At 40.5% G+C, this 26,618-nt stretch overlaps 1 protein-coding gene across 5 annotated transcripts in view; it reads right to left on the bottom strand.

Moving 5' to 3' along the window:
* LOC109428467 (uncharacterized) overlaps positions 1 to 26,618 on the bottom strand; it is a 569,383-nt gene that overhangs the window by 83,178 nt on the left and 459,587 nt on the right. For all 5 annotated transcript variants that reach the window (XM_062844305.1, XM_062844310.1, XM_062844307.1 and 2 more), the window contains one exon: positions 25,519 to 25,732. In XM_062844305.1, coding sequence (XP_062700289.1) covers positions 25,519 to 25,732 — 214 coding nt within the window. The remainder of the gene's footprint in view (positions 1 to 25,518; positions 25,733 to 26,618) is intronic.

Raw genomic sequence — 26,618 nt, 5'->3', positions numbered from 1 at the left:
ATTTCGAAAGCACAAATCTTTTCGTAAACAAAACCAGCGCACCTGAGCTTCTTATTTTAGCTTATTACCAGTGAGCAAGAACAGAATAATGAAATGCACTATTGTTTGAAGCTTACTTCTTGAGATTTGTGCGTCTGAAGTTCTGATGCACTATTGAAGCGGGATTTTAAGACGTTTGTCCTTAATGAGTGTAATCAGTTTTGTACCTTTTAATTTCGCCCTATGTTGCTTATCCTACCACGTGTGATCTTCCACAGTGACAATTGCCCGCTCGAAAGGACGATTTTCACCACCTATGATGTTATTTTTTGAACTTATTGCGATGTAATCTGTATGTTCATAAGGTATGACTACATCGTAGTAAACAATATTCTAATGTTTTTATTGCGATGAATTTAACTTATTCGCGGAAGCGCGTGAGTAAACTCACAGTGTCAAATTAATTCGCATAATTGCGTACTGCGATGATTATACGACTTCGCTTGGTACTTTTGTTATTATGCCAGTTTAACTCGCGTTGGTGTATGAATAAAATCGCATAAATGTAAGAACCAACTCGTTAAAGTATACATACAAACTCACATAAGCTAGAAGCGTTCATGTTGACATAATGCGAATTCATATGTAGTATGGGGAGAAAGATCTGCTGTTTGACTGCGAATGCAGTACCAAAAAGCTACAAGAAAGTGAACAGCTATCCTTACGGTTGCATAGTCTTCATTTTTGTTCTGTGGCCCTGACAATCAACAATGGGTGGAAAACACGCTTCGTCGCTTTTATCTCAAGGTAGTCTGCCAAACACGAACAGCGTAGGTAAACCAAGTGCATGTCAACAAACTCTGAAATTAGTTAGAATGTCAGCTCTTTTCATAAGTAGTGTGTGATCACGGTGCTTCATTTACCGTTATTATCAAAAAAAATATACCATCAAAACCTGAAACGCCATTCTCTTTCTTCATCATTCCTACAGCTCTGGACAAATTTTTAAAAAAATCGTTAGACGAAATTTTGAGTTACGCCCTTTTAAAGGGCCTAACCCCTAAAAAATCAGGGTTTCTATAGAAAAACATCATATTTCATAACAGAAGCATGTTTCTGCCATCAAAATTTGAAACGCCATTCTCTTTCTTTATCATTTCTACACCTCTGGACAAATTTTGAAAATAAACGTTAGACGAATTTTTGAGTTACGCCCTTTTAAAGTGCCTAACCCCTAAAAAATGGGGATTTCTATAGAAAAACATCCTATTTCATAACAGAAGCATGCTTCTGCCAACAATATTTGAAACGCCATTCTCTTTCTTTATCATTCCTACACTTCTGGATAAATTTTTAAAATAATCGTTAGACGAAATTTTGAGTTACGCCCTTTTAAAGGGCCTTACCCCTAAAAAATAGGGGTTTTTATAGAATACCATCATATTTCATAACAGAAGCATGCTTCTGCCATCAAAACCTGAAACGCCATGCTCCTTCTTTATCTTTCCTACACTTTTGAACAAATTTTTAAAATATTCGTTAGACGAAATTCTGAGTTACGCCCTTTTAAAGGGCCAAACCTCTAAAAAATCAGGGTTTCTATAGAAAATCATCATATTTCATAACAAAAGCATGCCTTGAAGTCCCAAATAATAAAACGTATTATTAATAATGCTACAATTTGATACTATGCGCTAATATTGGCTATTTGTATTGATGTTTGTATACAAATTGGCCATTACGCTAATATAAGGGAAGTATTTTCAAACATGTAGGAAGTAATCATGTTAGTATCAATTGCCATTCATAGCGTGGGACGTAAGTTTTTTGTATTGCTTTTTTAAAGACAAAACAAGCGATGGCATGTGCCTATCTCATTCGTTAGATTTATTGGTGAATGCTGTTTTCAATTAATAAACATACAAAACTAAGGATTGAGATGATCAATTGTAATGATAGTTCTATATTTAACTGCTAAACTACGTTACCGAAGAATAAACGTGATTAAATGAAACTAAGTTTTATAATAATTCTACTATAAGTACTTATGACCTTCAAATGGGCGTAACTGGAGAATTTGACCAACATTATTTTTGAAATTCAGTTTATGGGTGTGCATTAACATTAACTGTCGTTTATGTTTTTCATTGTATATTGTTCTGGCTATAGAAGTAAATGAAGCCAACAACGTCCGTATCCGACAGGTTAAAGAATACTTCCCTTGTACTGGCGTTATGGCTAATTTTTTTACACAATGCATTCAATATTAGTGCATAGTATCAAATTGTAGCATTATTAATGATACTGTTCATTATTTTGGCTCTACCCCATTTGGCATAATGCCATTTGGCATAACGCCGTTTGGCATAATGCCATTTGGCATAATGGTCATTTGGTATAATGCCGTTTGGTATAACACAAATAACAGCCTTCTTGATAAGAATGTGCATAATATTTGTTATGCCAAATGGCCATTATGCCAAATGGCCGTTATGCCAAATGGCTTTTATGCCAAATGGCATTATGCCAAACGGCGTTATGCCAAATGGGGTAGAGCCCATTATTTTGGACTTTCAAGCATACTTTTGTTATAAAATATGATGGTATTCTATAGAAACCCCTATTTTTTTAGGGGTTAGGCCATTTAAAAGGGCGTAATTCAAAATTTCGTCCAACGAATATTTTCAAAATTTATCCAGAGGTGTAGGAATGATAAAGAAAGAGAATGGCGTTTCAAATTTTGTTGGCAGAAGCATGCTTCTGTTATGAAATATGATGTTTTTCTATAGAAATCCCCATTTTTTAGGGGTTAGGCCCTTTAAAAGGGCGTAACTCAAAAATTCGCCTAACGATTATTTTCAAAATTTGTCCAGAGGTGTAGAAATGATAAAGAAAGAGAATGGCGTTTCAAATTTTGATGGCAGAAACATGCTTCTGTTATGAAATATGATGTTTTTCTATAGAAAACCTGATTTTTTAGGGGTTAGGCCCTTTAACCCTCTCTTTCCCATGGTAGCACAGGTAATCCACTACTTTGCACTGTTCATACAAATACAGGATAAGTTAGATCATTCCCATTTTTTCGTCAGATGTTTGTATATGTTTGATGAACTATTATGCCAGATTTGGTCAAAAATTCTCTGCTCGTTTTTGTTTTAGAGTTAAATGAACAGTGCAAAGTAGTGGATCACCTGTGCTACCATGGGTAAGAGAGGGTTAAAAGGGCGTAACTCAAAATTTCGTCTAACGATTTTTTTAAAAATTTGTCCAGAGGTGTAGGAATGATGAAGAAAGAGAATGGCGTTTCAGGTTTTGATGGTATATTTTTTTTGATAATAACGGTAAATGAAGCACCGTGCGTGATGTTAAGGGGTCTCCAGTTAGCCTAGTGGTTAAGGCTATGGATCGCCAATCCGGAGACGGCGAGTTCGATTGCCGTTCCAGTCGGGAAAATTTTCTCGACTCCCTGGGGCATAGTGTATCATTGTTCTTGCCTCACAATATACGAATTCATGCAATGAAAGGCAAAGAAAGCCCTTCAATTAATAACTGTGGAAGTGCTCAAAGCACACTAAGTTGAAGCGAGGCAGGCCAATTCCCAGTTGGGACGTCGAGCCATAAAGAAGAACAAGAAGAAGTGTGATGTTAAGTCTAAGGTGTGGTTCGATAATTGAAGGTCATTAGTTCAACACTGAGGTAACAAGGATTGTTTCTTTTCGAATATTATCAAGTCGCATAAGATGCCATATTTTATCGCAATAGTGCAAACCGTAACTCGCATAAGATATCACTTCAAATCCTATAGCGTTATTACCGTCCCACCAATGCACGTATATCGCCTCCACGTTTGTACGCATACGGAACTTTCACGGCATCTTATGCGATGTAAATTAACCGCATAAGAGAACGTATAATGAGGTCAAAAACATCATAATACGTACAACTTGGTTGTGGAGACTTCCTTGAAAGTTCCACCGGAAATTCATCTAGTCGTATCGCTGGGAGCTTTGCTTGAAGTTCCTCCACGACTTTCTATAGGATTTTACCAGGATGTGGTGTTCCTATAGTCAATCGGGGAATCCTATAATAGTTCCACCGTAAATTCTTCTTGGAGTTACACCGGGAATTCTCCTAGGAGTACCAACGGAAATCCTTGTAGAAATTCTACCGAGAGCTGCCACTGAAGTTCCATCAGGAACAGGAGATCCACCGGGTATACCTTTCGCAAAACTCCCTGGAAGTTTCGGTCGGAATTCCTGCAGGAATTTTACCAGGAATTCCTCCAGCGTGAACTCCCGCCGAAGTTACATCTGATTTCCTAAGAATAGAACTAGACATTCCTCCAGGGTTTTTAACTTCGGTGTTTTTTTTTTCTAGAAGTTCTACCGTGAATCCGTGTAGGAGTTTGACCTAAGTTTCTCTAGCAGTTGCACTGGAAATTCCTCTTGTGTTGCACCAAGAATTTTTCCACAGAGAATGACTTTAGAAGTTTCAACGGGAATTCCTCTAGAAGTTGCAGATGAAATTTCTTTGTGTTTCACTGGGAATTTATGGAGAAGTTCTGTTGGGAATTCCTCCTAGAGTAACATCGAAAATGACACTAGAAGTTCCACCAGGGATTCTCGGAAAATCTTCTAAGAATACCATAGAGAGTACCTCTTGCCACAGGAAATCTTCCAATAACTCATGTAAGGGTTCAATCGCGTATTCTTACAGAAGTATCACCAAAAATTCCTGTAAGAGTTCCACCGAGAATTTCTGTACACCCAAACCTCCATTTAGGTAATGATTTGGGACTGCCTTAATGCTGTTTACCTAAATGGATTTGAAGATGGCAAAGAAGTGTAATAAAGGTGAGTGGCCTGGAGGTTTGAAATGGGTCATGCGGGGTTTCAGAGGGCTTTCAAGGGAGTTTCAGGAGGGGGGGGGGGGTCAGAGGCGTTACATGGGGATTGAGGGGAATTACGAAGGCATTTCAGAAAGCTTCTGAGGATTTTTGGCAGATTTCAGAGGCGTAACGTTGGAGTTTTCGGGGGTTTCGAAGGGTCTCAGATGCATTACATGGGGACCGAGGGGGATTTAGGGGGATTTTGAAGGCATTTCGGGAAGTTTCAGAGGTTTTTTGGCAGATTTTAGAGGCGTTATGTAGACGTTTTCAAGGGTTTTTGAGGATCTCAGGTGCGTCACATGGGATCCGAGGGGGTTTTAGAGTGATTTCGAAGGCGTTTCAAGAATCTTGGGAAGGTTGTATGATGTATCCAACCTTTTGGACGATACTTTGCATGAAGAACGGGACATTATGGTCCCACAAAGTTATGACCTAGCCCTCTTCTATGGTTTCTACCGGGTACCTTTCTCAGTAGTTTTTCGTCCGTTAATTCGTCTAGGAGCTCCACCATATTTTTAGGAGTTCCTACGGGAATCTCTTGAAGATCCTTATGAAGTTCCACCGGAAATTTCTAGCTTATTTTCTACGAGAAACCCAAGAGTAATTCCTGGTTTAACTTTTTCGGGACGACTTTTTTCGCCAACCTCGCCGCCGTAGAACGCGTCAGCGAGGTGCCAATGACCCAACTGTACTGAAAGGGTTAAGGCATGTGGGAATTCACACTGGAACTCCTCCGGAACTCCTAAGAGAACTTCTCGGTAAAATTTATACAGATGTTCCTGATAGAATACCTAGCAGATTTTCTGGTGCAACGCCTAGATAAAGGAAGAAATTCTTTGCGTTGTTGAGAATTATTGGTGATGATGCAATCGCTCGACAACGGCAATTCTATCATACGATTACGTCTGCGTGAAGTTGGTGCGTAGAATTGCCGTTCGGTAGGCGCCAGGATAGAGTGTGTGTTAAGAGTGCTGCGAAGATGATGTGGCACAGTTCGCAGGTTGACAATTTGTAAGCGTAATAGACTGATTGATGGGTCGCTGACATTTCAGGACTTTCTGTATAAGAATCAGTTGCGATAGCCATTAGACATCCAAGTGCGTCTTTCACGTTCAATTCTCAGTACACCAATCCACAAACCGATCCACGAAAATGCAAGAACTGATCATCTCGGTCTATCGGACATAAGTACAGGGTGCCTAAAAGGTATGCAATTATCGAATAATTTGTACGAGAGCACGAGCTTTCCACTCGCCGCTGCTGCTGCAGTAGCACGCTGTGCATAGTAGTGGCAGTAGGCTGCTAGGCAGGCACGCGTGTTGCTCGTGCATTCGCTTGCTACCGCCACCACCGACCGCCTACTGATGTTACCCACTGGAGACCTCCAGACCCAGAGGCCTTAGGAAAATTCGAACACGCCAAACTGCAACAGCCAGCAAACCCCAGTAGGCAGGCATGTAGCACCGCGGTTTGGAGAATTTGTGATCACGAGGTCGTAAATTTCGTCGCTGATTTGGGGTGTGTTTTTTGCGAAAAATTTCTTTCTTCCGACTGTCCTAGGAACAGTAGGTTGTGTGTGCGCGCTTCTGAGTGTGCACGGTAATATTGCAGACAATTAACTCGGTGAGTTATGGGTCTAAAATCATGAGTTTGAGACGCACCACCGACCGTATAGTTGCACCACGACCAACGACGGTTGGACGCCGGATATTGGTTATTATTACAATTACAAATTACTATACAATGAAGCAATGAAAATGCAGTGGTCGGTTGCGGCTCGGGGCGTTTTGTGGCCGCGCCGCCGCGCCGCGCAGTCAGTGGTCGTGACTTATGAATGATGATGGTACCTGAACTTAGTTCAACTAAAAGCGAATAAAGCGAGAAAACGAGTACGATGAAGTTGTGTATACTTTCGCTTTCGATTTAGTGCGGTGGCGATTACCAAAAATGAAGCCTAGGTGCACACGTAATGTATTTGCAAAAGATTCGATTCAGTCAAGTCGCGGGTATTCCGCAAATCCACGCGGGGGTGCCCGGGTTCGAATCCCGGTCGGTCCATAGTCTTTTCAGAATGAATATTTCCCTTACTTCTTTAGACACGGAGTGTCCGTGAAAGAATTACACAGATAGAGTAAACAGAAACAAGAGTAGAGCTTGTAGACCTTGAAGGTCTCAATTCCAGAATAGTTTGGATGACCTAGATCACCAAGTAAAGTTGCAACGTTATCAGAATTGCACTGTGAGGCTCTAAGAGTAGCGTAAATTACATTTGCTACAATTAAAATATCTTAAGATTTTCAGACATTGCGACCCATACTTCAAAATACATTTGGGCACCATCTGTATGCCAGTAGACAACCGAAGAGCAGTACATAAAGAAACTCATACTGCTATGAGGTACAACAGACATAATCGTGGGATAATTGTGCCGGTGGAGTGAAGAGAAACAAGAGTGAAGCCTGTAGACCTCGAAGGACCTAATTCCAGAATAATTTGGATAGCCTGCTATGCACTGAGGTTCATCAGAAGCCTGGACTACATTCCACGTACATTCATTACAATTGAAGCATGAAACAATACGCAGATATTGTGTACCAAACTTCAAAGTGTATTGGAGGCCATTTGTGCTTCACGAAATGTCCAACTACCACAGTAGTGAATTGCTCGTAATTATTGCGAAGTCTAATCGGTCATCAACGTGACTACATTTCTTGAACAGAGTGAACAATAATGATAGTAGATCCTTTAGATCTTGAGACAAATCAATTCCAGAGTAGTTTGGATGACCATGATTACCCAATTCATGTACCTTGTACTTTCTAGAAATGCCTCAAGGCTTTTTGAGTACCGTAGCCTATGTTATGCGATCATTCAACGGGTATAAAATAAAAAAGGTTCTTTTTGAGGTTCCAACAGAAGTTATCTTTGGGATTCTTCCAGGATTCCTGTTGAGATTTCTTACGGGACTTCAAAGGATTCCTTCCGAGAATTCACCAGAAGTTTCGGGAATCCTCTAGGAATTGTTTCCGATATTCCTTCCAAGATTCTGCTAATAGTTTGTTGTGGAATGTATGCAGTTTTTCAAAGATTTGTAGAAGGAATTGCTGGACGAATGGGATCCCAGAAGGAGCTTTTCGAGGAAACCCTGAATGAAATCCAGGAATTCCTTTCCATACGAAGCTGATGGAGGAATTCCATAAAAAATGTTAGAGAAATTCCTCAAGGAACTTCATTAGGCATTCCTTGAGTAAGTTCATAATGAATGCCACGAAAAAATACTGGAGGAATTCCGTAATGAACTCCTAGAGGATTCCCAAGTAGCACACAAATCACAAAGGAGTGTCGACAGCGCAGAATTTTTGGTTGTACAGAAGTTACATTTAGGTAATTCTAACTCGAAGGCAGAATAACTTGAAAATGACTCGTGTCCAACCAAAAACCTGCGCTGTGTACACTTCTTTGTGACATTTGTGCTGCTTGGGTTTCCCTCCCAGCAACATTTGGGAGAACTTCAAAATGAACTTCCGGGGATCTGCAGGAATTCCAGAAGAAACTCCTGGAGAAATCTAGAAAATAATTCATAGAGGAATCCTGGATGGGGCTCCTGAAAAAAAAAATCAGGAAAGTTTCCGAAAGAAACCCGGAAGCAGTTTCCGAAGCAATCTCAAAAGAATTTCCCGAAAGAATTCCGTAAGAAGTTCCTGGAGAATTTCCGGAAAAAGTTCTTGATTGAATCCAAGAAGGAATTCCGGAGGAGTTATCGTAAGAATCCTGGAAGAAGTTCCTACAGAAATCCAGGAAGAGATTCTTGGAGGAATCTCGGAAGGAGATCCCAGATAACCAGAGGAGTCCCACACTCTTGCAGCAATCCCGGAATGAGTTTTTGAAACAATCCCGGAAAAAGTTCCTGGGGGATTCCCAGAAGAAGTTCTAGGAAAAATACCGGGAGATGTTTCTGGAGGGTTCCGAGCGGAGTTCCTAAAGAAATCCCGGAAGGAGGTTTCCAAGGAATCTCGGAAGGAGTTCCTAGTGGAACACTGGAAGGTGTTCATGAATAAGTAGAAATCCAGGAAGCAGGACAGAATTCCGGAAGAAGTTCCCCGAAGAATTTTGAAAGCAGTTCCCTGAGGAATCCCGGAAAGAGTTCCTGGAGGATTTTCGGAAGGAGTTTCTTCAGAAGTTCCCTCTGGAATTCTTCCAGGATTCCTTTTGAGATTCCAAGGGATTTCTTCCGATGATTCACCAGAAGTTTCGGGAATCTTCCAGGAATTGTTTCCGAGATTCCTTCCAAGATTTTGCTAATAGTTTCTTTTGAAATGTCTCCAGTTTTTCAAAGATTTTTTAGAGGGATTTCCTGAAGAATGGGATCCCGGAAGGAACTTTTCGAGAAAACCCAGATGAAAGTCCAGGGGGAATTCCATACAGAAGAATTTCCCTAAAAAAATGACAACGAAATTCCCCAAGCAACTTTATAAGGCACTCCTTTAGAAATTTCATCAGGAATGCCACGAAAAACTGCTGGAGGAATTCCATAATACACTCCTATAGGGTTTCCATTTTAGTGGAATCTTGGAGGGACCTCCTGAAAAAAAAATCCGGAAACAGTTTCCGAAGAATCCCGGAAGTTGTTTCCGAAATAATCTTAGAGGGATTTTCCGAAAGAATCCTATAAGAAGTTCCTGGAGGATTTCCGAAAAAAGCTCTTGGTGGAATCTAGGAAGAAATCCCGGAGAAATACCGGAGAAATCCCGGAAGAAGTTCCCGGAAGAATCCTGGAAGAGATTCTTGGAGGAATCTCGAAACTTTTTCCGGAGGAATACCTGCAGGAATTCCTGCAGGAATTCCCAGAGGAGTCCCGGACTCTTGCAGCAATCCCGGAAATTGTTCTTAAAAGAATAAGTTCTTGGAAAAAAAACACCGGGAGAATTTTTTGTAGGATTCCGAATGGAGTTCCAAGAGAAATCCCGGAAAGAGTTTCCAAAGGAATTCCGGAAGGAATTCCTAGAGAAATATTGGAAGGGTTTCATGAACAAATAGGAATCCAGGAAGTAGAAAAGAATTCCGGAAGAAGTTTCCCGAGGAATTTCGAAAGAAGTTCCCTGAGGAATTCCGAAAAGAGTTCCCGAATAAATCCTGGAAGAACTTCCAGGAGGAATTCCGAAAGTAGTTGCTAAAAGAATCCCGACAGAAGTCCTTGGAAGAATACCGGAAGAAGTTTAAAAGTTTTAAAAATACCGGAAGGAATTTCTGCTGGAATATTATGAGGAGTTTCTGAAGGAATCCTGGATTAAACTCCTGAAACATTCCAGGAAAAAACTTGTGTAGGAATTCCGAAAATATTCTCGGATGAAACTCCAATAATCTCTGGAGGAATCCCGGTAGGACTTCCTGGAAGAATCCCAGGCGGAACTTATTAAAAAATCGAAGAAGAAATTCCTGAAGGAGTTTGTGGAGAAACCACGAAGGAATTCCGGATGAAATTCCCATGGATTTCCAGAACTATCTCTTGAAGTGGTACCACCAGCAAGCCATAAACCAATACAGTAAGATATTCCGGAAAAATTCCGGGAAATTATTATCGAAATAATCTCGGGAATAATTGCTAGACCAATCCAGAAAAGAACTTCTGAAAGAATCGTGAAAGAAATCTCAGGTAATCTCAAGAGAAAATACCAGAAGGAAGTATGAGAGGAATACATGAAGGAACTCCCTGAATCCTAGGAAATCCTAGAAAGAGATCCTGGAAAATTCCCAGCAGTAAATGGAGAAATCCCGAAAGAAGTACCAGGAGAAGTTTCGAAAAGATTTTCTGAAGAAATCCTAGAGAAGCCAGGGGAAATAAGGATAAATCACAAAAAAGATTACAGAAAGAAATCCCAAAAAAGAACTGATGCAGGAATCCCAGAGGCAGCTCCTGGATGAGTCTCAAGGGGAACTTCTCGAGGGATCATTGAATGAACTTTAGGGTGAATCTTAGACAGAGTTCATGAAGAAATCTTTTGGCTAACCTTCGAAGAATCCCAGAAGCAATTCCGGATGAAACAGATGAAGGAACTTGTGGAGGAACCTTAGCAAGAGTTTCTAGAGGAATCCCGGAGTCCTCTGAATAAAAAAAACAAAGAATTCCTTGAGGAATTCCAGAAGGAGCTCCTGGACAAATACCAAAAGGAAATCTTGATTAATCTCAGAAGAAAATCATCCTGAGGAATCCCAAGCAGAATTCCGAAATAACCTGTAAAGGAATTCCAGGAGGAATTCTAAGAATCCTGAAAGAATAATGAAGAAAAGAAAAAGAAGAACTCTATCAGGAATCCCAGAAAGGACTTCTGAAATAGTATTACAGTAAGGACCCGATTTTGTCAGCTCCATTTTGCGACCAACTTTGTGCCCTCGTTATGTAACGGTTAAACACTAACCAATTCCTTTAAGATCATCATTAAACTACTGCTGAAAGGCAAAAAATAGAGGGAAAAATAGTGTGAATATCTGTTTAGATTTTTGAGGGGAGAAAAATGTCTTCCGGAAAGGGGCTGATAAAATCGGGTCACTTATGTAGAAGGAACTCCAGGAAGAAATTCTCCGGGGAATTTTAAAAAAGTCTTCTGGAGTAATTACTGGAAGAATATCTGAAAGAATCCCCTAGGGATTTCCTGGATGAATCATACAAAGAATTACTGGAGAAATCCCTGAAGAAACTCCTGGAGAAATGGTTGATCATTCCGCGGAAGAAATCACTAACGGAATCGCGGAAGAAAATCTTGTAGGAAACCAGGGATTCCTCAAAAACAGAATGCGTTCTGGGGTTAATCTTAGAGTTTTTTACGAATTCCCTAATTTAAAAATTCCGCCGAGAGATCCTTCTGTGATTCCTCTTGGAGTTTCTTCTGAAATTCCACGAGCAGTTTCATCGAAGATTTCTCAAGGATCTTTTCCTAATCTGGGACTCCTTTTGTTTTTTTTTTAACCCTCGAGCGATCGCACTGTTGTATTTTGTACAACACGTTGAAAAAATCTCGCTTTTTGTACTCAGCATTAGCGTGGTGCGGACGCAGATAGTCAACCGCGCGAGTTACGGAAAGTTAAGATTCTTGCTTTTACGATTACTAATGGAGTTCCTAGAATCCAACCAGGAGTTCCATCTTGGATTCCTAAAAGAGTTGTTAAGAAGTTCTTTTTCCTTCTTCTGAGATTCCTTTAAGAGCTCTTTCTGTGATTTCTTCAGAAGTTCGGAAATTCTTGGAAGTATCCCGGAAATACTAGAGAAATCTCGAAAGAACTTCTAAAGGAATCTCAAAAGGAATTCCGGAAGGAAGTTCGGGACAAATTGCTGGAGAAATTCCGGAATGAAATCTTGGAGGAATTCCGGAAAGAATTCTTGGTAAAAGCTCAGAATGAACTCTAAGAGGAATCCTGGAATTTCCAGAAGAATCTCAGGAAGAATTATTGGAGAGATTTCGGAAGGAATTTGCGGAGAAATATCTAAAGGAGTGCCTGCAGGAATGATTGATGGGACCTCTTAAGGAGTATTAGAAGAATCCCAGAAATATGTCCATGGGGAATGCCAGAAAGAGAAGAGAAGAATACCAGGAAGAATTTTCTGAAAGAATCTTGAAATAAATTGCTGTAAGGTTCTCGGAAGGAATTTGTGAAGGAATCTCAGAAGAAACCTCAACAGCAGTCCCGGAAGAAGCTCCAAGAAGAATTCCGAAGATAACTCCTGAAGAAAATCACAGATGAAACCTTTTAAGAAATCTCAGTGGAAATTCTTGGAAGAATCCCAAAGTGAACTTCTAAAGGAATCGTAAATAAACCTCTCGAAGAATCCCATAAAGAGCTTCCTGAGGAATCCTGGAAGAAATTGCTGAAGAAACCGAGGAAGAAATTCCTGGAAAAATCCATGATGCAATGCTGATTAGTTATGGAAACATTTCTTAGTAGTTTGAGGTAGTCAAATTAGCTACTAATAATACGTGTTCAATGCTCACAACTTGTTTCCCATGCATGCCTCCAAGAACTCCTGAATTTTCCGCAACCTTTCAACGCGACACTCTTCTTCACCGTCTTCCCAAACTGGAAAGTGAGTGGGATGACCCTTTCGAATGAAAAGGAAAATCACAAACTCGCCGAACGCGTCAAGAGAAATTGTCCAAAACGGCGTGAAAAAAATATTCAACCACGCGACGGTAATTACCTACCCTGCTGGCTTCCGATTCATTGACCAGATTTTCCCTCCCGCCGCAGTAGCTCATCGATCACCAGCGAGAATCTGTACCTAGTAGGCGTTGCTGACGTAGCAATCTGTCACCATGGTGACAATTACGCACAGAGTGCCGCACGCAGATAGAAGTAAGTTCGCAAATAAGGGGTGCGCGATCGCGTCGATCGCTTAAAGCGATATACCTAGACAGACCTGTCATCATCATTCATGATTGATTACCATAATGAATTGGAACGATTGGCTCTTCTTTTGGACAATGATAGGAAAAAAAATGGAATCCATATTTGACCGACGGCTATTAATGTGTAATTGAACTGCGGCGAGTGGATTGCAGTAGGTACTAATTCGGAATCTAAGTAACTCACCAAGCAGTATCGATTACTGATCACTTGACTTTTTCAAGTGAGTTGGGCGATGCAAGAAGTGACGAACCTCTTCATGTGCTACTCATTAAGGGGAGTCCAATTTTTTTCAAATTCTTTATTACACCAATCAACTTAGCCTTGCAAATGTATAACAGTTCTTAGGTCACTTGACAGATCACACACAAGCAAGATAAAGACAAGCATATATTCTACTTTACCGACCTTTGCCGACTTTGCCGTCCTCTTTTAGCTCATGTTGCAACTGTCAAGTGACCTGTCAACTGTCAAACATTTTGGAGGTTATGTATCGAGGTGAAATAAAAAAATAGGACGTGTTTTCGCCTTCTGAAATATTTATTTAGAATCTAGATTGAAACCGACAAAATAATTCCAAATCGATTCACCTGAACTAGAAAAACTGAACACCCCCAAATCGTTGATCATCGCCAGCCAATATGGCGACGCGGTTGGTCATGATTGTGAGGTTATTAGTGGTTCGTATTACACCGACGATCAGCTCTAAGGATTTCCAAAAGAATGCCTCCTTCGTTGGTCACATGCCGCATGTATTCAGTTGCAAAATTATTTAAAAAAAAAAAAGAACTGACAAGAACGCGTGGCACAGGTGGCCGCCATGCCATGTCAGTCTCGATGGCAACGCGATGACGCTCGGTGTCGCCGGTCTGCACCAAGCATGGCATGCTTGGATCTCTAGGTGCAAATAAGTGTGTTTCTCATTCAGGAATGATTTTATGTGTTGGGCCATTTTACTACACCAGTGCATTTTGTATCATGTTCCCCTACTGATTCGGAATAAGAAACTCACCAGGCAGTATCGATTACGGTTTTCGACTGCTACAAGTGACTTGGACGATGCAAGAAGCGAGCAACCTCATTATGTGCTGGTCATTAATCCTTTGGATACGGATGGGTCACATTAGCCTAGTCGAGAAAACTGACCATTACAAACTTGAACACGACCAGCAAGATTGCATGAAAGACGAAAATACCGTATCCAAAGGGTTAAGGAGTGTTCGATTCTTTTCTGATGACGAATTTTAGTCGTTTGATTAGTTTATCTAGACCAAGATCTAGACTAAATCATCAGACTGATACTTGTTTCCTCTAACATTTCATAAAGGATATGAACTAAACAGCGTAAATTGCTGCGTTGGCCATGGTTTTCTGCATTTTGAACACCTGGCATAAATATCCCAAATGGAGGTAAACGTGCCTCTGGAGCCGACCCAATGATGGTTCGTATTACACAGACGATCAGCTTCACATGTTACTAAATATTGCCTTATTAGTTGGCCATATGCCGCTAGCTGGTAATCTAGTCTAAACATACATACCTATTCAGTTGCATGCAAATTTATCGGACCGAACCACTGACACCAGAACGCGTGGCGCAGGTGGCCATGGCAACCCGATGATACTTGGTCGGTACAAAGCATGGCACGCTTTGATCTCTAGGGGCCTTTTTCTCAGTACAAAGATAAATATTTTAATGTTGAACAGTGTGTAAGATGACCCGCAACCTTGACTGTTATAAGGGGAGGAGTGACATGAAGGGAAATACCACCCCAAAAAGACCCGTGAATGTTTGTGCGGTAAATTATGCCGGAACATTAAACGAGTATCAAGGGAGATAAGTTGACCCTGAAGTTGGAAGAAGCTGAGAGAATACTAAATCACTTCTACGTGTGACAAATATGTTACTTCATAATTTATGCAACAAGAAGCCCATGTGATTTGACACCAACATAAGGAGTGAATGCCGAAAAACGTGATCCTATAATCTTCGGCGACTGCATCTTCATTCAGGGGACATTAGTGTTGAAATTACTACTGTTACAATAACAAACAGGGAGTTTTTTTCTGCTTTCCGTAAACCACCAGCTCTGTGCCTCCCCGACTAGAAAATTATATCAAGTTTGTATCATATTGTGTTATGATGTTATAATATTTTACTCTAACTTATGTTATAAACTAGCTGCAGGATGATGTTAAAATAACTAAAATTGTAACAAAAAGTAGACTGGTCTAATCAAGATTATATCTTATTTTGTTATAATCATATCAAAATTATAACAAAATGTGATACGAATTTTAGCCTCTGGATTACTGGTTTCTATCATAATTTGATATAATTATGTTACATTTTTTCCCAAATATCGAAAATTTAAAACGTAATTATAATACAATGAGTTATGAAACAACATTTATAACATGATGTGATATAATTTAGTTATAGTATTTTGAAAACACCAAGGATGTTGAACATGATTATATCAAAATTAGTTATAAATATCATGATTTGTTAGGATTATGATATTTTTTTGTTACAATTATCTAGTCGGGATGTTTCAATAACAAACAGAGAGGCTTGCTGTTCATATCGCAGGCAGTGACTGATGTCGCTACCGGCGCAGTGTCCCCTCCTTTAGTTAGTCTAGGTACAAATTTCATTCGTCTACCGACATTTGTACTCACCGACGCTCCTCGTACCTGGATGTAACCCGAGCGTTCAACGTTTTGTAGGACATTTTATAGGAGGGTTTCATAGGAGTCCCAGGAGGATTTCCGGGGATGGGGTTCTCACGAAGGTTTCAGGAAGATCTCAGAGGATTTTAAAGGAATTTCAGTGAGGTTTCAGAGGGTCTCAGCTCCGTGGGCTTCAAAGGGGCTTCAGAGATGTTTCAGAGGATATTCAGGGGTTATTTCAGAGAGCTTCAGCCAGGATTCAGAGGGGTGGTTTCAGGAGGGTAACAGGGGATTTCAAAGCGGTTTCAATGGAGTTTTAGGAAGGTTAGAGGGATGTGTCAGAAGGCTTTTAGGGCCATGGGTTTATGAGGATTCTCAGGGTTTCAAAAAAGTTTCAGAGGGATTGCACGATAGTTTTAGGGTGGTTTCAGGACCATTCAAGATGGGCTTCAGAGGAGTTTCAGTACGGCTTCCCTCATAACCTGAGAGATTTCGGGGTTTGGCAGTTTCAGAAGAGGATCAGTGAGGTTACAGTAGAGGTTCACGGTAGTTTTAGAAAAGAAATTCAGGGCAGTTTTAAATGGGTTTAGGTGTCAAGGAAATTTCAGAGGATGTTTAAAGAGGTACATCAGGAAGGTCTCAGACACATTTAGGAAGGTTTTTGGGTGTTTTTAGAGACATCTCAGCAGGGTTTAGGGAGTTTCAGAAAGTTTCAAGAAGGGTTTACGGAACTTTACAGTGGCTTTCGTTGAAGTTTCAGGGGATTTTGGGAAGGCTTCAAGAGATTTCCAGAAACATTTCAAGGGGATTTCAGGGAGATTTCAGAGATACTTCTGTGGAAATTTAGGGTAGTTTCAGGACGGTTTAGGGAGGATTTCAGAGGAATTTCCGAGAGTTTCAGGAAGTTTGACGGGAGATCTTAAATGAATTCCAGGAGGATCTCAGAAGGTTTCAAAGGGGCTTCAATGATATTTAGGAGTGTTTTTTAAAGGGTTTCAGAATGTTTTTAAAGAGATCTCAGCAGGATTTTGGAAGGCCGCAGATGGTTTTGACGGGTTTAAAGCTTTCATTGCAGCGCAGGATGGTCTCAGAAGATTTCGAGGGCTTGGTTCAGAGGGTCTAAGTGGAGTTTCTGGAGGTTTTAGTACAGTTTCAAATGATTTCAGGAATGTTACCGGAGAATTCCAACATGATTTTGGTGATTTCAGGGGTTTCGAGGTTGGTTTAGATGGGTTTCAGGGGGTTTTAGGAATATGAAAGGGGTATCTCAGGGATTCAAAGGGCCTTTAAGAACAAATCAGGGGGTTTACAGTGTTTTCAGGAGTATCTCAAATGGTTTTAACAGATTTTAGAGAGATTTTATGGAACTTTTTATGGGGTTTCAGTTGAGTTTCAGGGGATTTCGGGAAGGTTTCAAGAACATTGTAGTGATGTTTCACGAAATTTTGAAAGGGGGGAGGGCTTCAGGAAAGTTTTATAGTGTTCTCAGGAGGGTTTCAAGAGGCGGGGTCTCAGGTTTTTTTCGAACCTATACTTAAGGGAGTTTTGAGACCCTTACAAAGTCATTGAAACATCGAGGTTTGGTTTATGAGAGCAGTAGGGCGGGGCTTATTTTGCGAAAATTCGTGAAAGTTGGAACTTATATGCTTGTGCCTTTCTCGTACATCAAAGTATACTGAAAGGCTATATATTCACTAAAAAAAGAATTTTCGATAGAAAGCTCGGAAAGTTGAGTCACATATACCAATCAACTCAGTTCGACAAATAGAGATGATGTCTGTATGTGTGTATATATGTTTGTCCGTACGCAAAAAAAAAGTTCACTCACTTTTAAGGCACTTCCCATTGGCCGATTTTTCAGATTTTGTCTGTATGTGTGTATATATGTTTGTCCGTACGCAAAAAAAAAGTTCACTCACTTTTAAGGCACTTCCCATTGGCCGATTTTTCAGATTTTAGCATGAATCGACCCGGAATTTTACCATATTGTTTGCTATTAAAAACAGTTCGGATCGATCAAGGCGTTCCGGAGCTATGGCCATTTCAGTAATCCGGGCCAGCACCGATAAAACACGTCGTATATAAAACTGAACCAAGCTCCATCATGATGCGACACACAAACTGCGCCGATTTTTTTTTTTAACCTTTAGCATGGTTGACAAGTTTTGTGCGGAAATCAACACTGCAGACCAGAAATTCCATGATTTGGGCCAAAATTTCAAAATGGCGACCTAATTCAAGGTGCCAGCCCAAGTAACATTTTGATAGCCAATTAGTCTTGTAGAGGTTTTGACAACCGTCATAAAATCTTATACCTTTTATTTTGATTTTATGATGGTTCTAAGTACCTCTAGAGACTAGACTTTGACTAAAAAGTGTTACTTGGGAGCTGTTTAATAGAGTTTTAGGCTTTAAAACCATGGAATATAAGTATATTTGATATATAGAAGACGTCCGGAGCAGGGATGCCATATATACAGATTTTTGAGCTTCCATAAAGATTTCGTTTTATATGAAATCAGGCCAAACATGTCTAAAGGTCCTATCTGCAGAAGAGAGGCTCTCTTTGGTTTCCCTCTCTTTCGTTAATATCTCAGCTGTTTATTTGTATTATAATTGCCTCGTTTCATTGAACGAAAGTCAAAACAATCGTCTTTTGATTTGTACTGCAAAAATAGTTGAAAAGTGTACCATTACATTGCAATAATTGAAAGAGAAAGTGAACAAAGAGAGCCTCTCAAATGCAGATAAGACATGGCCTGAAATACAGATTTTTCAAAAAATCATCCGGAGTCCAAAGGGGCCGTTCATAAACCACGTAGACTTTTAGGCGAAGGGGGGGGGGGGGGGGGGGGTGTCTGACCAAAATCTACGCTCCATACAAATTTTCAAATTTTTGTATGGACAAAAGTCCACGAGGGGGGGGGGGGTCCGAGATGGCCAAAATTTGGTCTACGTGGTTTATGAACAGAACAGCCCCAAAAGTGGTGACCAGAATATCCAAGATGGCGGCTCAAAATTCAAGAAGGCGGCTGATTATTGGAGTTAGAGGCTCTGAAACCATTCAATATAGGTGAATTTGTTATGATGAAGATGTCCGGAGTCCGAAAATGGCGACCAAAATAACCAAGATGGCTTTGTATCTAATATCCAAGATGGCGGCTTCAAATTCAAGATGGCAGCTGTTTGATGGAGTTTTAGGCTCTAAAATAGTTCAATATGGGTATCTATGATATGGACAAGATGTCCGGAGTCCAAAAATGGCGACCAGAATATCGATATAAAATCTAAGATGGCATCCCAAAATGCAAGATGGCGGCTGTTTAACGGAGTTTGAGGCTTTGGAACCATTCGATATGGGTATATCTGGAATGGGGACGAAGCCTGGAGACAATCGTGCAACTATGAAAAATATTGAGAACTATAAGCAATACAGTCATACCTCGATATAACGTAACCTCGATATAACGTAACCTCGATATAACGTAACTTTTTTTTGGGTTCCAACTTTTCATTATTTAAATAATTAGAGTGATTTACAAAATTTTCTATATGATATTACACCCCTCCTGGAACTAAGCCTGCTATCCAGTTATAGGTTATACGACCAATTTCAAAGTTTTATAATAGTTTTCGGTGTCACAGTTGATGAGAAATGCTATATAGCTCTTCACAGAACAAACATTACATCTTCTACTCATTATTGACATTACATCCCTACTGGAACATAGCCTTTAAACTCCAAACGAGATGACAGTAGACAGCATTGGAAGTGAACTCGATTTCGTGTGATACCGGGTGTAAGAACACCAGTAACGGTCCGCTTTGTCTTAGAGTAAATTTTGCAAAAAAAAAATCACTGGAGAAATTCTCTGATAAATCCCTGGAGGAACTTCTTGAGAAATCACTGGAGAAATTTGCGAAGAAATTCTCAGAAGAACTCTTGAAGGAATTCCTAAAGACATTCCTGAATAAATAGCGGTACTCCTGGAGGAATGCCTGGAAAAAAATCGTGCTTTATCCTCGGAGGAATTTCTACCGCGATAAAAACAGTTATTCCTGGCAACATTCAGGGGCAGTCTTTAACCCTAAACGGGATACCTGGGGTCCATTGGACCCCAGGCGCCTTTCAGAGCTCGTCTTTGATGGAACACACTCAGCGAAGTGACGAAACTGAGGCCATGAAGGTATCCCTTTTAGGGTTAATTACATAGGGAACTTCTGTATAAATCTCAGCAGGAACTTCTGGAGAAATTCGTGCACTGGTGGAATCCTAGTTGGATTGTCAAGAAGGTTCACAGTGAGAATCCATGGAATAAAACTCAGGCTGAATTCCTGAAGTAATTTAAAAAAATCTTGGATGCATTCCAGGAAGAATTCCTGGAAAAATCGAATAAGGAATATCTGGAGGAATCTTTGATGAAATTTCTAGTGGAATTCTATCTGTTATTCTTGGAGAAATCCTTACAATGCCAGGGCCTGTGGCGTAGTGGCTACACGTTTGCTTCATAAGCAAATGGTCATAGGTTCGATCCCAGCCCCGGAACTTTCGTCAGCTGCTTTTTCCCCCTGAGAGCGGCTGACACTGACCCTCTTCTGAGCCCATGGCTCAAATAAACCCGGATACCTGGACATCGGCGAACGGCAACTCATAATGGACCCCCAATCGAACTGGAAACAGGAATAACCAACAGCCACACATCAACTTCCTCGTGTTCATCATTCTACCATGATAGGGTAGAAAGTGAAAGCAGCGCAACGGCAACCAGTTGGATATAGTAGAATTAGAATAGAATACATTTAGGCGCTGTACAAATTGTAAATACAGCTTCCAATTGGAATCGCTCACGCAGTGCCCTAGTGAACGAAAGAGCTGTAAAATAGGTTAAAAAATAAAAAAAAAATTCTTACAATATTTTTTTAAAGAATTACTTCTGTATCTCAGAAGGATATTTCCAAGGAATCTCTGGAGAAATCACAGAAGTTTTTCTAGCGGAATCTGAAGAGGAAATCTTTTGGAAACTCCGTTAAATTGTGCTGGATGAGTTGCAGCAAGAATACCTGGGTGAATCTTGGCAAATATCTCAAGTAGCACACTTGTCATAGAAGAGTCGCAGCGGCGCAGGTTTTCATGACGCAGAAGTCACTGCGATTTACTTCTAGCAAGTAAGAATTCATTTGTTAGAAGTAAGTCACAGTGACTCCTGCGCAACAAAACCTACGCCGACGTGAGTCTTCTGCAAAGAATTTGTTACAGTAAGGACCCGATATTGTCAGCCCCCTTTTTCGACAAACTTTTTGCTCTCGTTATCTCACGGTCAAACTTTAACCAATTAATTCTTGTTTATCGACAAACTACAGCTTAGATGCAGAACATAGAGGGATAAAAAGTATGAAAAACTGAACAGGTTTTTCAGGGAAAGCAAAAAGTGTGCTCTGAAAAGCGGCTGACAAAATCGGGTCACTAATGTACTTGGGACTCATCGAACAGGAATAGTTGAAATATTGGAACTTTTTGGATGATCCTTGCAGGAGTGACTGGAGAAATCCTAGTAGAAATTTTAGGAGGAACGACAGAATTAATCCTTGGAAATATCTTGGACAGAATAAATCTTGAAAAGCAATTCTCTTTGGGGAATCCTACAGAAATCCCTTGAGAAACCACAGGGAAAGTTCGTGGAGGAATCATATCAAGAACATCTGGAGCAATTAAGACAGGCGTTCCTAAAGGTATCATAGCAGATATAAAACTCAGTAAGAATTTATGGAGGAATCATAGAAGATTGAAGGATCCTTGGATAAATATCCTTAGAGAACTTAAAGATGAATCACGTGAGGTATTTCATGAGGCACTCAACCAGGAACTCCTGGATGAATTCCCAAATTATTTCTATAGGAATTCCTGGAGGCATCATCGGATTATAATTTTGCCTGCATCACATAGATTTCTTACTTATAATCACGCCAATAGATAACGCTTGACGTTTGACCAGTTCTAGATGCAAAAAAGGAGAAGAATCTTGATTTATGTGACATTGGCTTAAATTGTAAAGCAGAGATGAACCAGCCTAGGGCTGAAAATCTCTTTAATCTAATCTAATCTAATCTAATCTAATCTAACACAAACGTAGCCAGTACTAGAAAGCATCCTGGAAAATAATCGGGTTAGATTACGCCCAATTATTTTTCTTGTCAATATTGATGATTGTGGCATATCATAGATATGACACAAGCATCAAAGCGGCCAGGCCTACTACGTTGCGTTAACCGCAAAGATGATTCTTCGAAATGCTTCGATGTCATGTGATATCCGGATTGTAAAACATCGAAACACTTCTCGAATCTACAAGGGAGGAAGGAAGCGTGGACATACCGTACCAAACGCTCCGAGTTACATGAGGTAAATGGTTATTTTGGTGTGTTAAAATAATACAGTTAAAATGTAATCAAATAAAGAACAATCTCACCAAATGTGGCCGACCAGGTCCAGGTCCAAACTTTGCCGTCTTCTCTGGCCCAGGGGTTTTTGTCTCGTAATGTAATCCTCGTTCATAAATATAGGTAATTTAACGTATATGCAGCTACTTCCAAGTTGAATCCTCTTTCTTCGGCACAGGGAGAGAGTTTCAGAAGCCCAACACTTTTTATAATATAAAAAAATCAATTCAGCACCAGTGGAATCTCTTAAATGGTCGTACGAACATTTGCTTCAGTAGTCGACGTGAAAATGCCACTCATCCCACCGTTAACTGTCCACCATTTGATAAAAACTTCTTTCACATTTTAGAATATTTTTTCCACTTCAACAAACCAATAGTATCAACACTAGAAAATAAGCACCATGGGTGAACACAATCACATAAAACATCTTCGTTTTTTTGATGGAATTAGTTTTTTTTTCTATCGGCGGAACTGAAGGTAACGCGGTGTGGATAAAAACGTGACAGCAAACGTGGAAAACAACCACTCGCGCGCACGGATTGCTGTGATCTCCTAGGGCTGAAAATCTCTTTAATAAAGAAAAATAAATAAATAAATAAATAGTAAAATATAAAGAGACATGCTGCCGGGGCCCGTAGCGTAGTGGCTACACGTTCACTTCATAAGTGGATGGTCATGGGTTCGATCCCATCCCCGGCACTTGCAATTTTTCGTCAGTTGCAGTCCCCCCGAGAGCGGCTGACACCTGACCCTCTTCTGAGCAAATGCTCTAACGGACCCGGAAACTTCGATATCGGCTAACGGCAACTCATAATGGACCCCCAATCGGACTAGAAATGCAACAAGAGCCACACAGCAATATCGTGCTCATCATTCTACCATTGACAGGGTAGAAAAGTGACAGCAGCGCAAAGGCTACCAGTTCGAATTAGAATTAGAATAGAATACATTTAGCCCGAACAGAAGAAAATATCAACAGCATAATAATATGTTTTTTTGGCTTAATATCTTTATAATGAAATCATTAATTTTTATGTTATTAGCATAGCATATTATGTTATAAACTTGTCTGTCATAAGCGGCAAAATAACAAATATCATAACAAAAAAATGTTCCTGGAAGACTAATTAAATAACATGTTTTGTTACATCTTATCATCTGATCTTACAAACTTTTAAAAATATATAAAATTCAATGATGAAAAATATATATAAGAAAGGCTAGAAATCACTGTTGGGTGATTAACATAATCTTTTTGGTAATTTTCTTTTCAAAATATGTATTTAAAACGAAATTAGTGAAAACAAATTTTTGCTTCGATATAACGTAACTTCGATATAACGTAACGAAAAAAAAATTGCAGTTACGTTATATCGAGGTATGACTGTATAACGGTTTTGCAAAATTCAGTGGTTTCCAATCCGCACAAATGGGCCATCTTAATTTCTTAAAAGCCAAAAATACTCGGAAGCAGTTCAAGAGTTGATCGGATTGGTCATTTTTAAGAGTTAACACCAATGTAGCAGTTTTCATAGCTCAGGGGTTCCCAATCCCAAAAAGAGGGCCCATATAGCCGAGGCGGTAAACGCACGGGTATTCAGCATGACCATGCTGAGGGTGACGGGTTCGATTCCCGGTCGGTCCAGGATCTTTTCGTAAAGGAAATTTCCTTGACTTCCTTGGGCATAGAGTATCTTCGTGCCTGCCACACGATATACATATGCAAAATGGTCATTGGCAGAGGAAGCTCTCAGTTAAAAATAAAAACTGTGGAAGTGCTCATAGAACACTAAGCTGAGAAGCAGGCTTTGTCCCAGTGAGGACGTTACGCCAAGAAGAGGAGAGGAGGGTTCCCAATCACTGGTCACGTTAATTTCTGAAGAACAAGTGTGAGTCAAACAATGCGAATGTCATCAAATGGGACTATTCCATCCGGCTGTAAATATTACGTTTCTACCGAATTTCAAAACTCTCTGAACTCGCAAACGCTAAAAAAAAAAGCTTGATTTAGGTAAGACTAACCATTTATTTACCGTAAACAGAAAGAGAAGTATAGGAACCGGTTGCCTACCTGTCATCCTACTTCTCAGAGTAATTGTTACTGATTTTCCAGAAGTTTGTCATGTTATTTGCACTTTTTAACGCTAGACAATTGGGAAAATACCGGCACGCTACTTAACTAAGCCATTTCGCAGCCTCAACCCAAGAGGAGCTGTGCCAATTATCGACGAAGTTACAAAGGAACTATTGGTCTCAGTAATCTTAATAGCATAGCATAGCATAGCATGAATACTTGCACAAATCTTGGATGGAGTTGCAAAGTTGAATATATCCATTGACATTGCTGATGTCGCTACTATCTACAATGTCATAGATTCACTCAGTTCCACACACCTGGTCAAGTCCTTGCAAGCATTTATAAATCCCTTCATCAACTTAGAAAGAGCCCAGAACTGAAGCAGCTTCCAATAGATGAAAGGATGTTGAAAATAGCGAATTTTCAACTTATATGCAGTTATATAGCAAATATATACTGAAGTAGAATTATTTATAAATAATATTGGAAAGATCTCACCAATTGTTGTGTGGTTTTGGTGGTTCAATGCCGATCATCTAATTGTCTTGATTAATGTTCTTCTCTGCAGCGAACAACACAGTACTCAGCAAAGAACAACACAATATCGGTCTCAGTAATCTTAATGGGCTGAAAACATAACTCAAAGCTGGAAGGCTTCCGATAAACGACCGTTTTTTCTAAATCGCAAACGAATCGAATCCGAATCTTGCACCCAAAACCCGCATCACCATGGTTATTAACTCAGTTGGCCGATCACGCGGTTTGCTCTCTAAACCGTTCCTAACGAGAAGGCTTTCAGAAGCAGTACGAATACCTTCCAATTACGCTCTCGATTGTCCGACAGACTGACTGAAGACCTTCATTAGCTCGTGAATTTGAATGTGCCCACTACCGCCATCGCGCACCTTCCTAGCATCGGTGATGATGACGGTCAAGGTTGCCATGCCATACAAAACACGATTGGATTCGTTTTTACGACGCGATCGACGTCGAACTCCACCGAGGATCTCTTGGGCATAGTAGTACATAGAAGTGGAAATCATAGTAATCGGGAGAAACTCACCTGACTGGACGCCTTGCCGGTGTCCCGTAGCAACGTCAACCGCAACCGGTTGCCGCGCAACTCGGCGTGCACCGTCCGCCAGCTGCGATCCTGTGAGCGCTTCCCGTCGATCAGCGTCACCTTGATGTTGAGTTCGCCCTCGCGCAGCACCGGCACCGAGGGGTCCGCCGGCGAGTCCCGGAAGTGTGCCAGCGCTTTCGATTTGGCACTGTGGCTGTGGGGCGGGGGAAGAAGGGGGAGATCTATTAGTTTGTGGATCGGATTTTTTTTTTGGCTAAAAGCTGCTAGTGTTTGTAACGCTGCGTTACATAAGTTAAATTGGTGCGAACATCAACAACACACAGCAACAACAACAACAACAATGAGTTGTTAAGTGCTTCGGCGAGCAGTTGGGTGAGCGAGCGATGATAGTGATTGCAAATGATGATTGTACGACTGACTCGACTCTCAAGATGCGATACGGATCAGTTCAGAAACAATAACAGCCTGTATTGGTAACGCTGCGTTACGCATCATGATTTTATGACTGAAGGGTAGTGTCACGTCACGCACGGTTGCCAGCATGACAAGGGAAGGTGAAGCGTCGCCGCCGTCGTCATGGTGATGGACGACGAAGCTTCGCTTCGTGTCAGTGATTTTCTTTCCAACAAACAGCTGGCGAAATGCGCGATGCTACATAATACTTATGACACACATGTGATACAAGAATCACTGTACAATTGCGCTTGAAATGAGTGCCATACTGAAAATTCTCTCAGTTCAAGTCAGTCTTGTTAGAATTTTCTTGACACTGCGTACCGTTGTACAGGAATCACACTCGTATCACATGTCTGTCCGGGGTATAACACACCGAAAAAAAAATGTTTATGGAACGAGATGCGAAAAATCGGTGGCACTGCTGCTGCAAATAAACAAAACATTCAAAACAAACGTGTGGCGATGAGGTGGTGAGCTAATTCCGACACATGTTCGGTTCATGTTTTTCGGTTTTTATGATGGATGGATGATGATGATGATGATGATGGTCCACGAGGAGACGAGGCGACGGGCGAGTGCAAGTGAAAGCCGATTGCGTCACACTCTCGAGTCTCGGACTCGGA

Source organism: Aedes albopictus, chromosome 1 (assembly GCF_035046485.1).
Source record: "Aedes albopictus strain Foshan chromosome 1, AalbF5, whole genome shotgun sequence".
Classification (NCBI taxonomy): Eukaryota; Metazoa; Arthropoda; class Insecta; order Diptera; family Culicidae; genus Aedes; species Aedes albopictus.
This window is presented reverse-complemented; position numbering and strand designations above follow the sequence as displayed.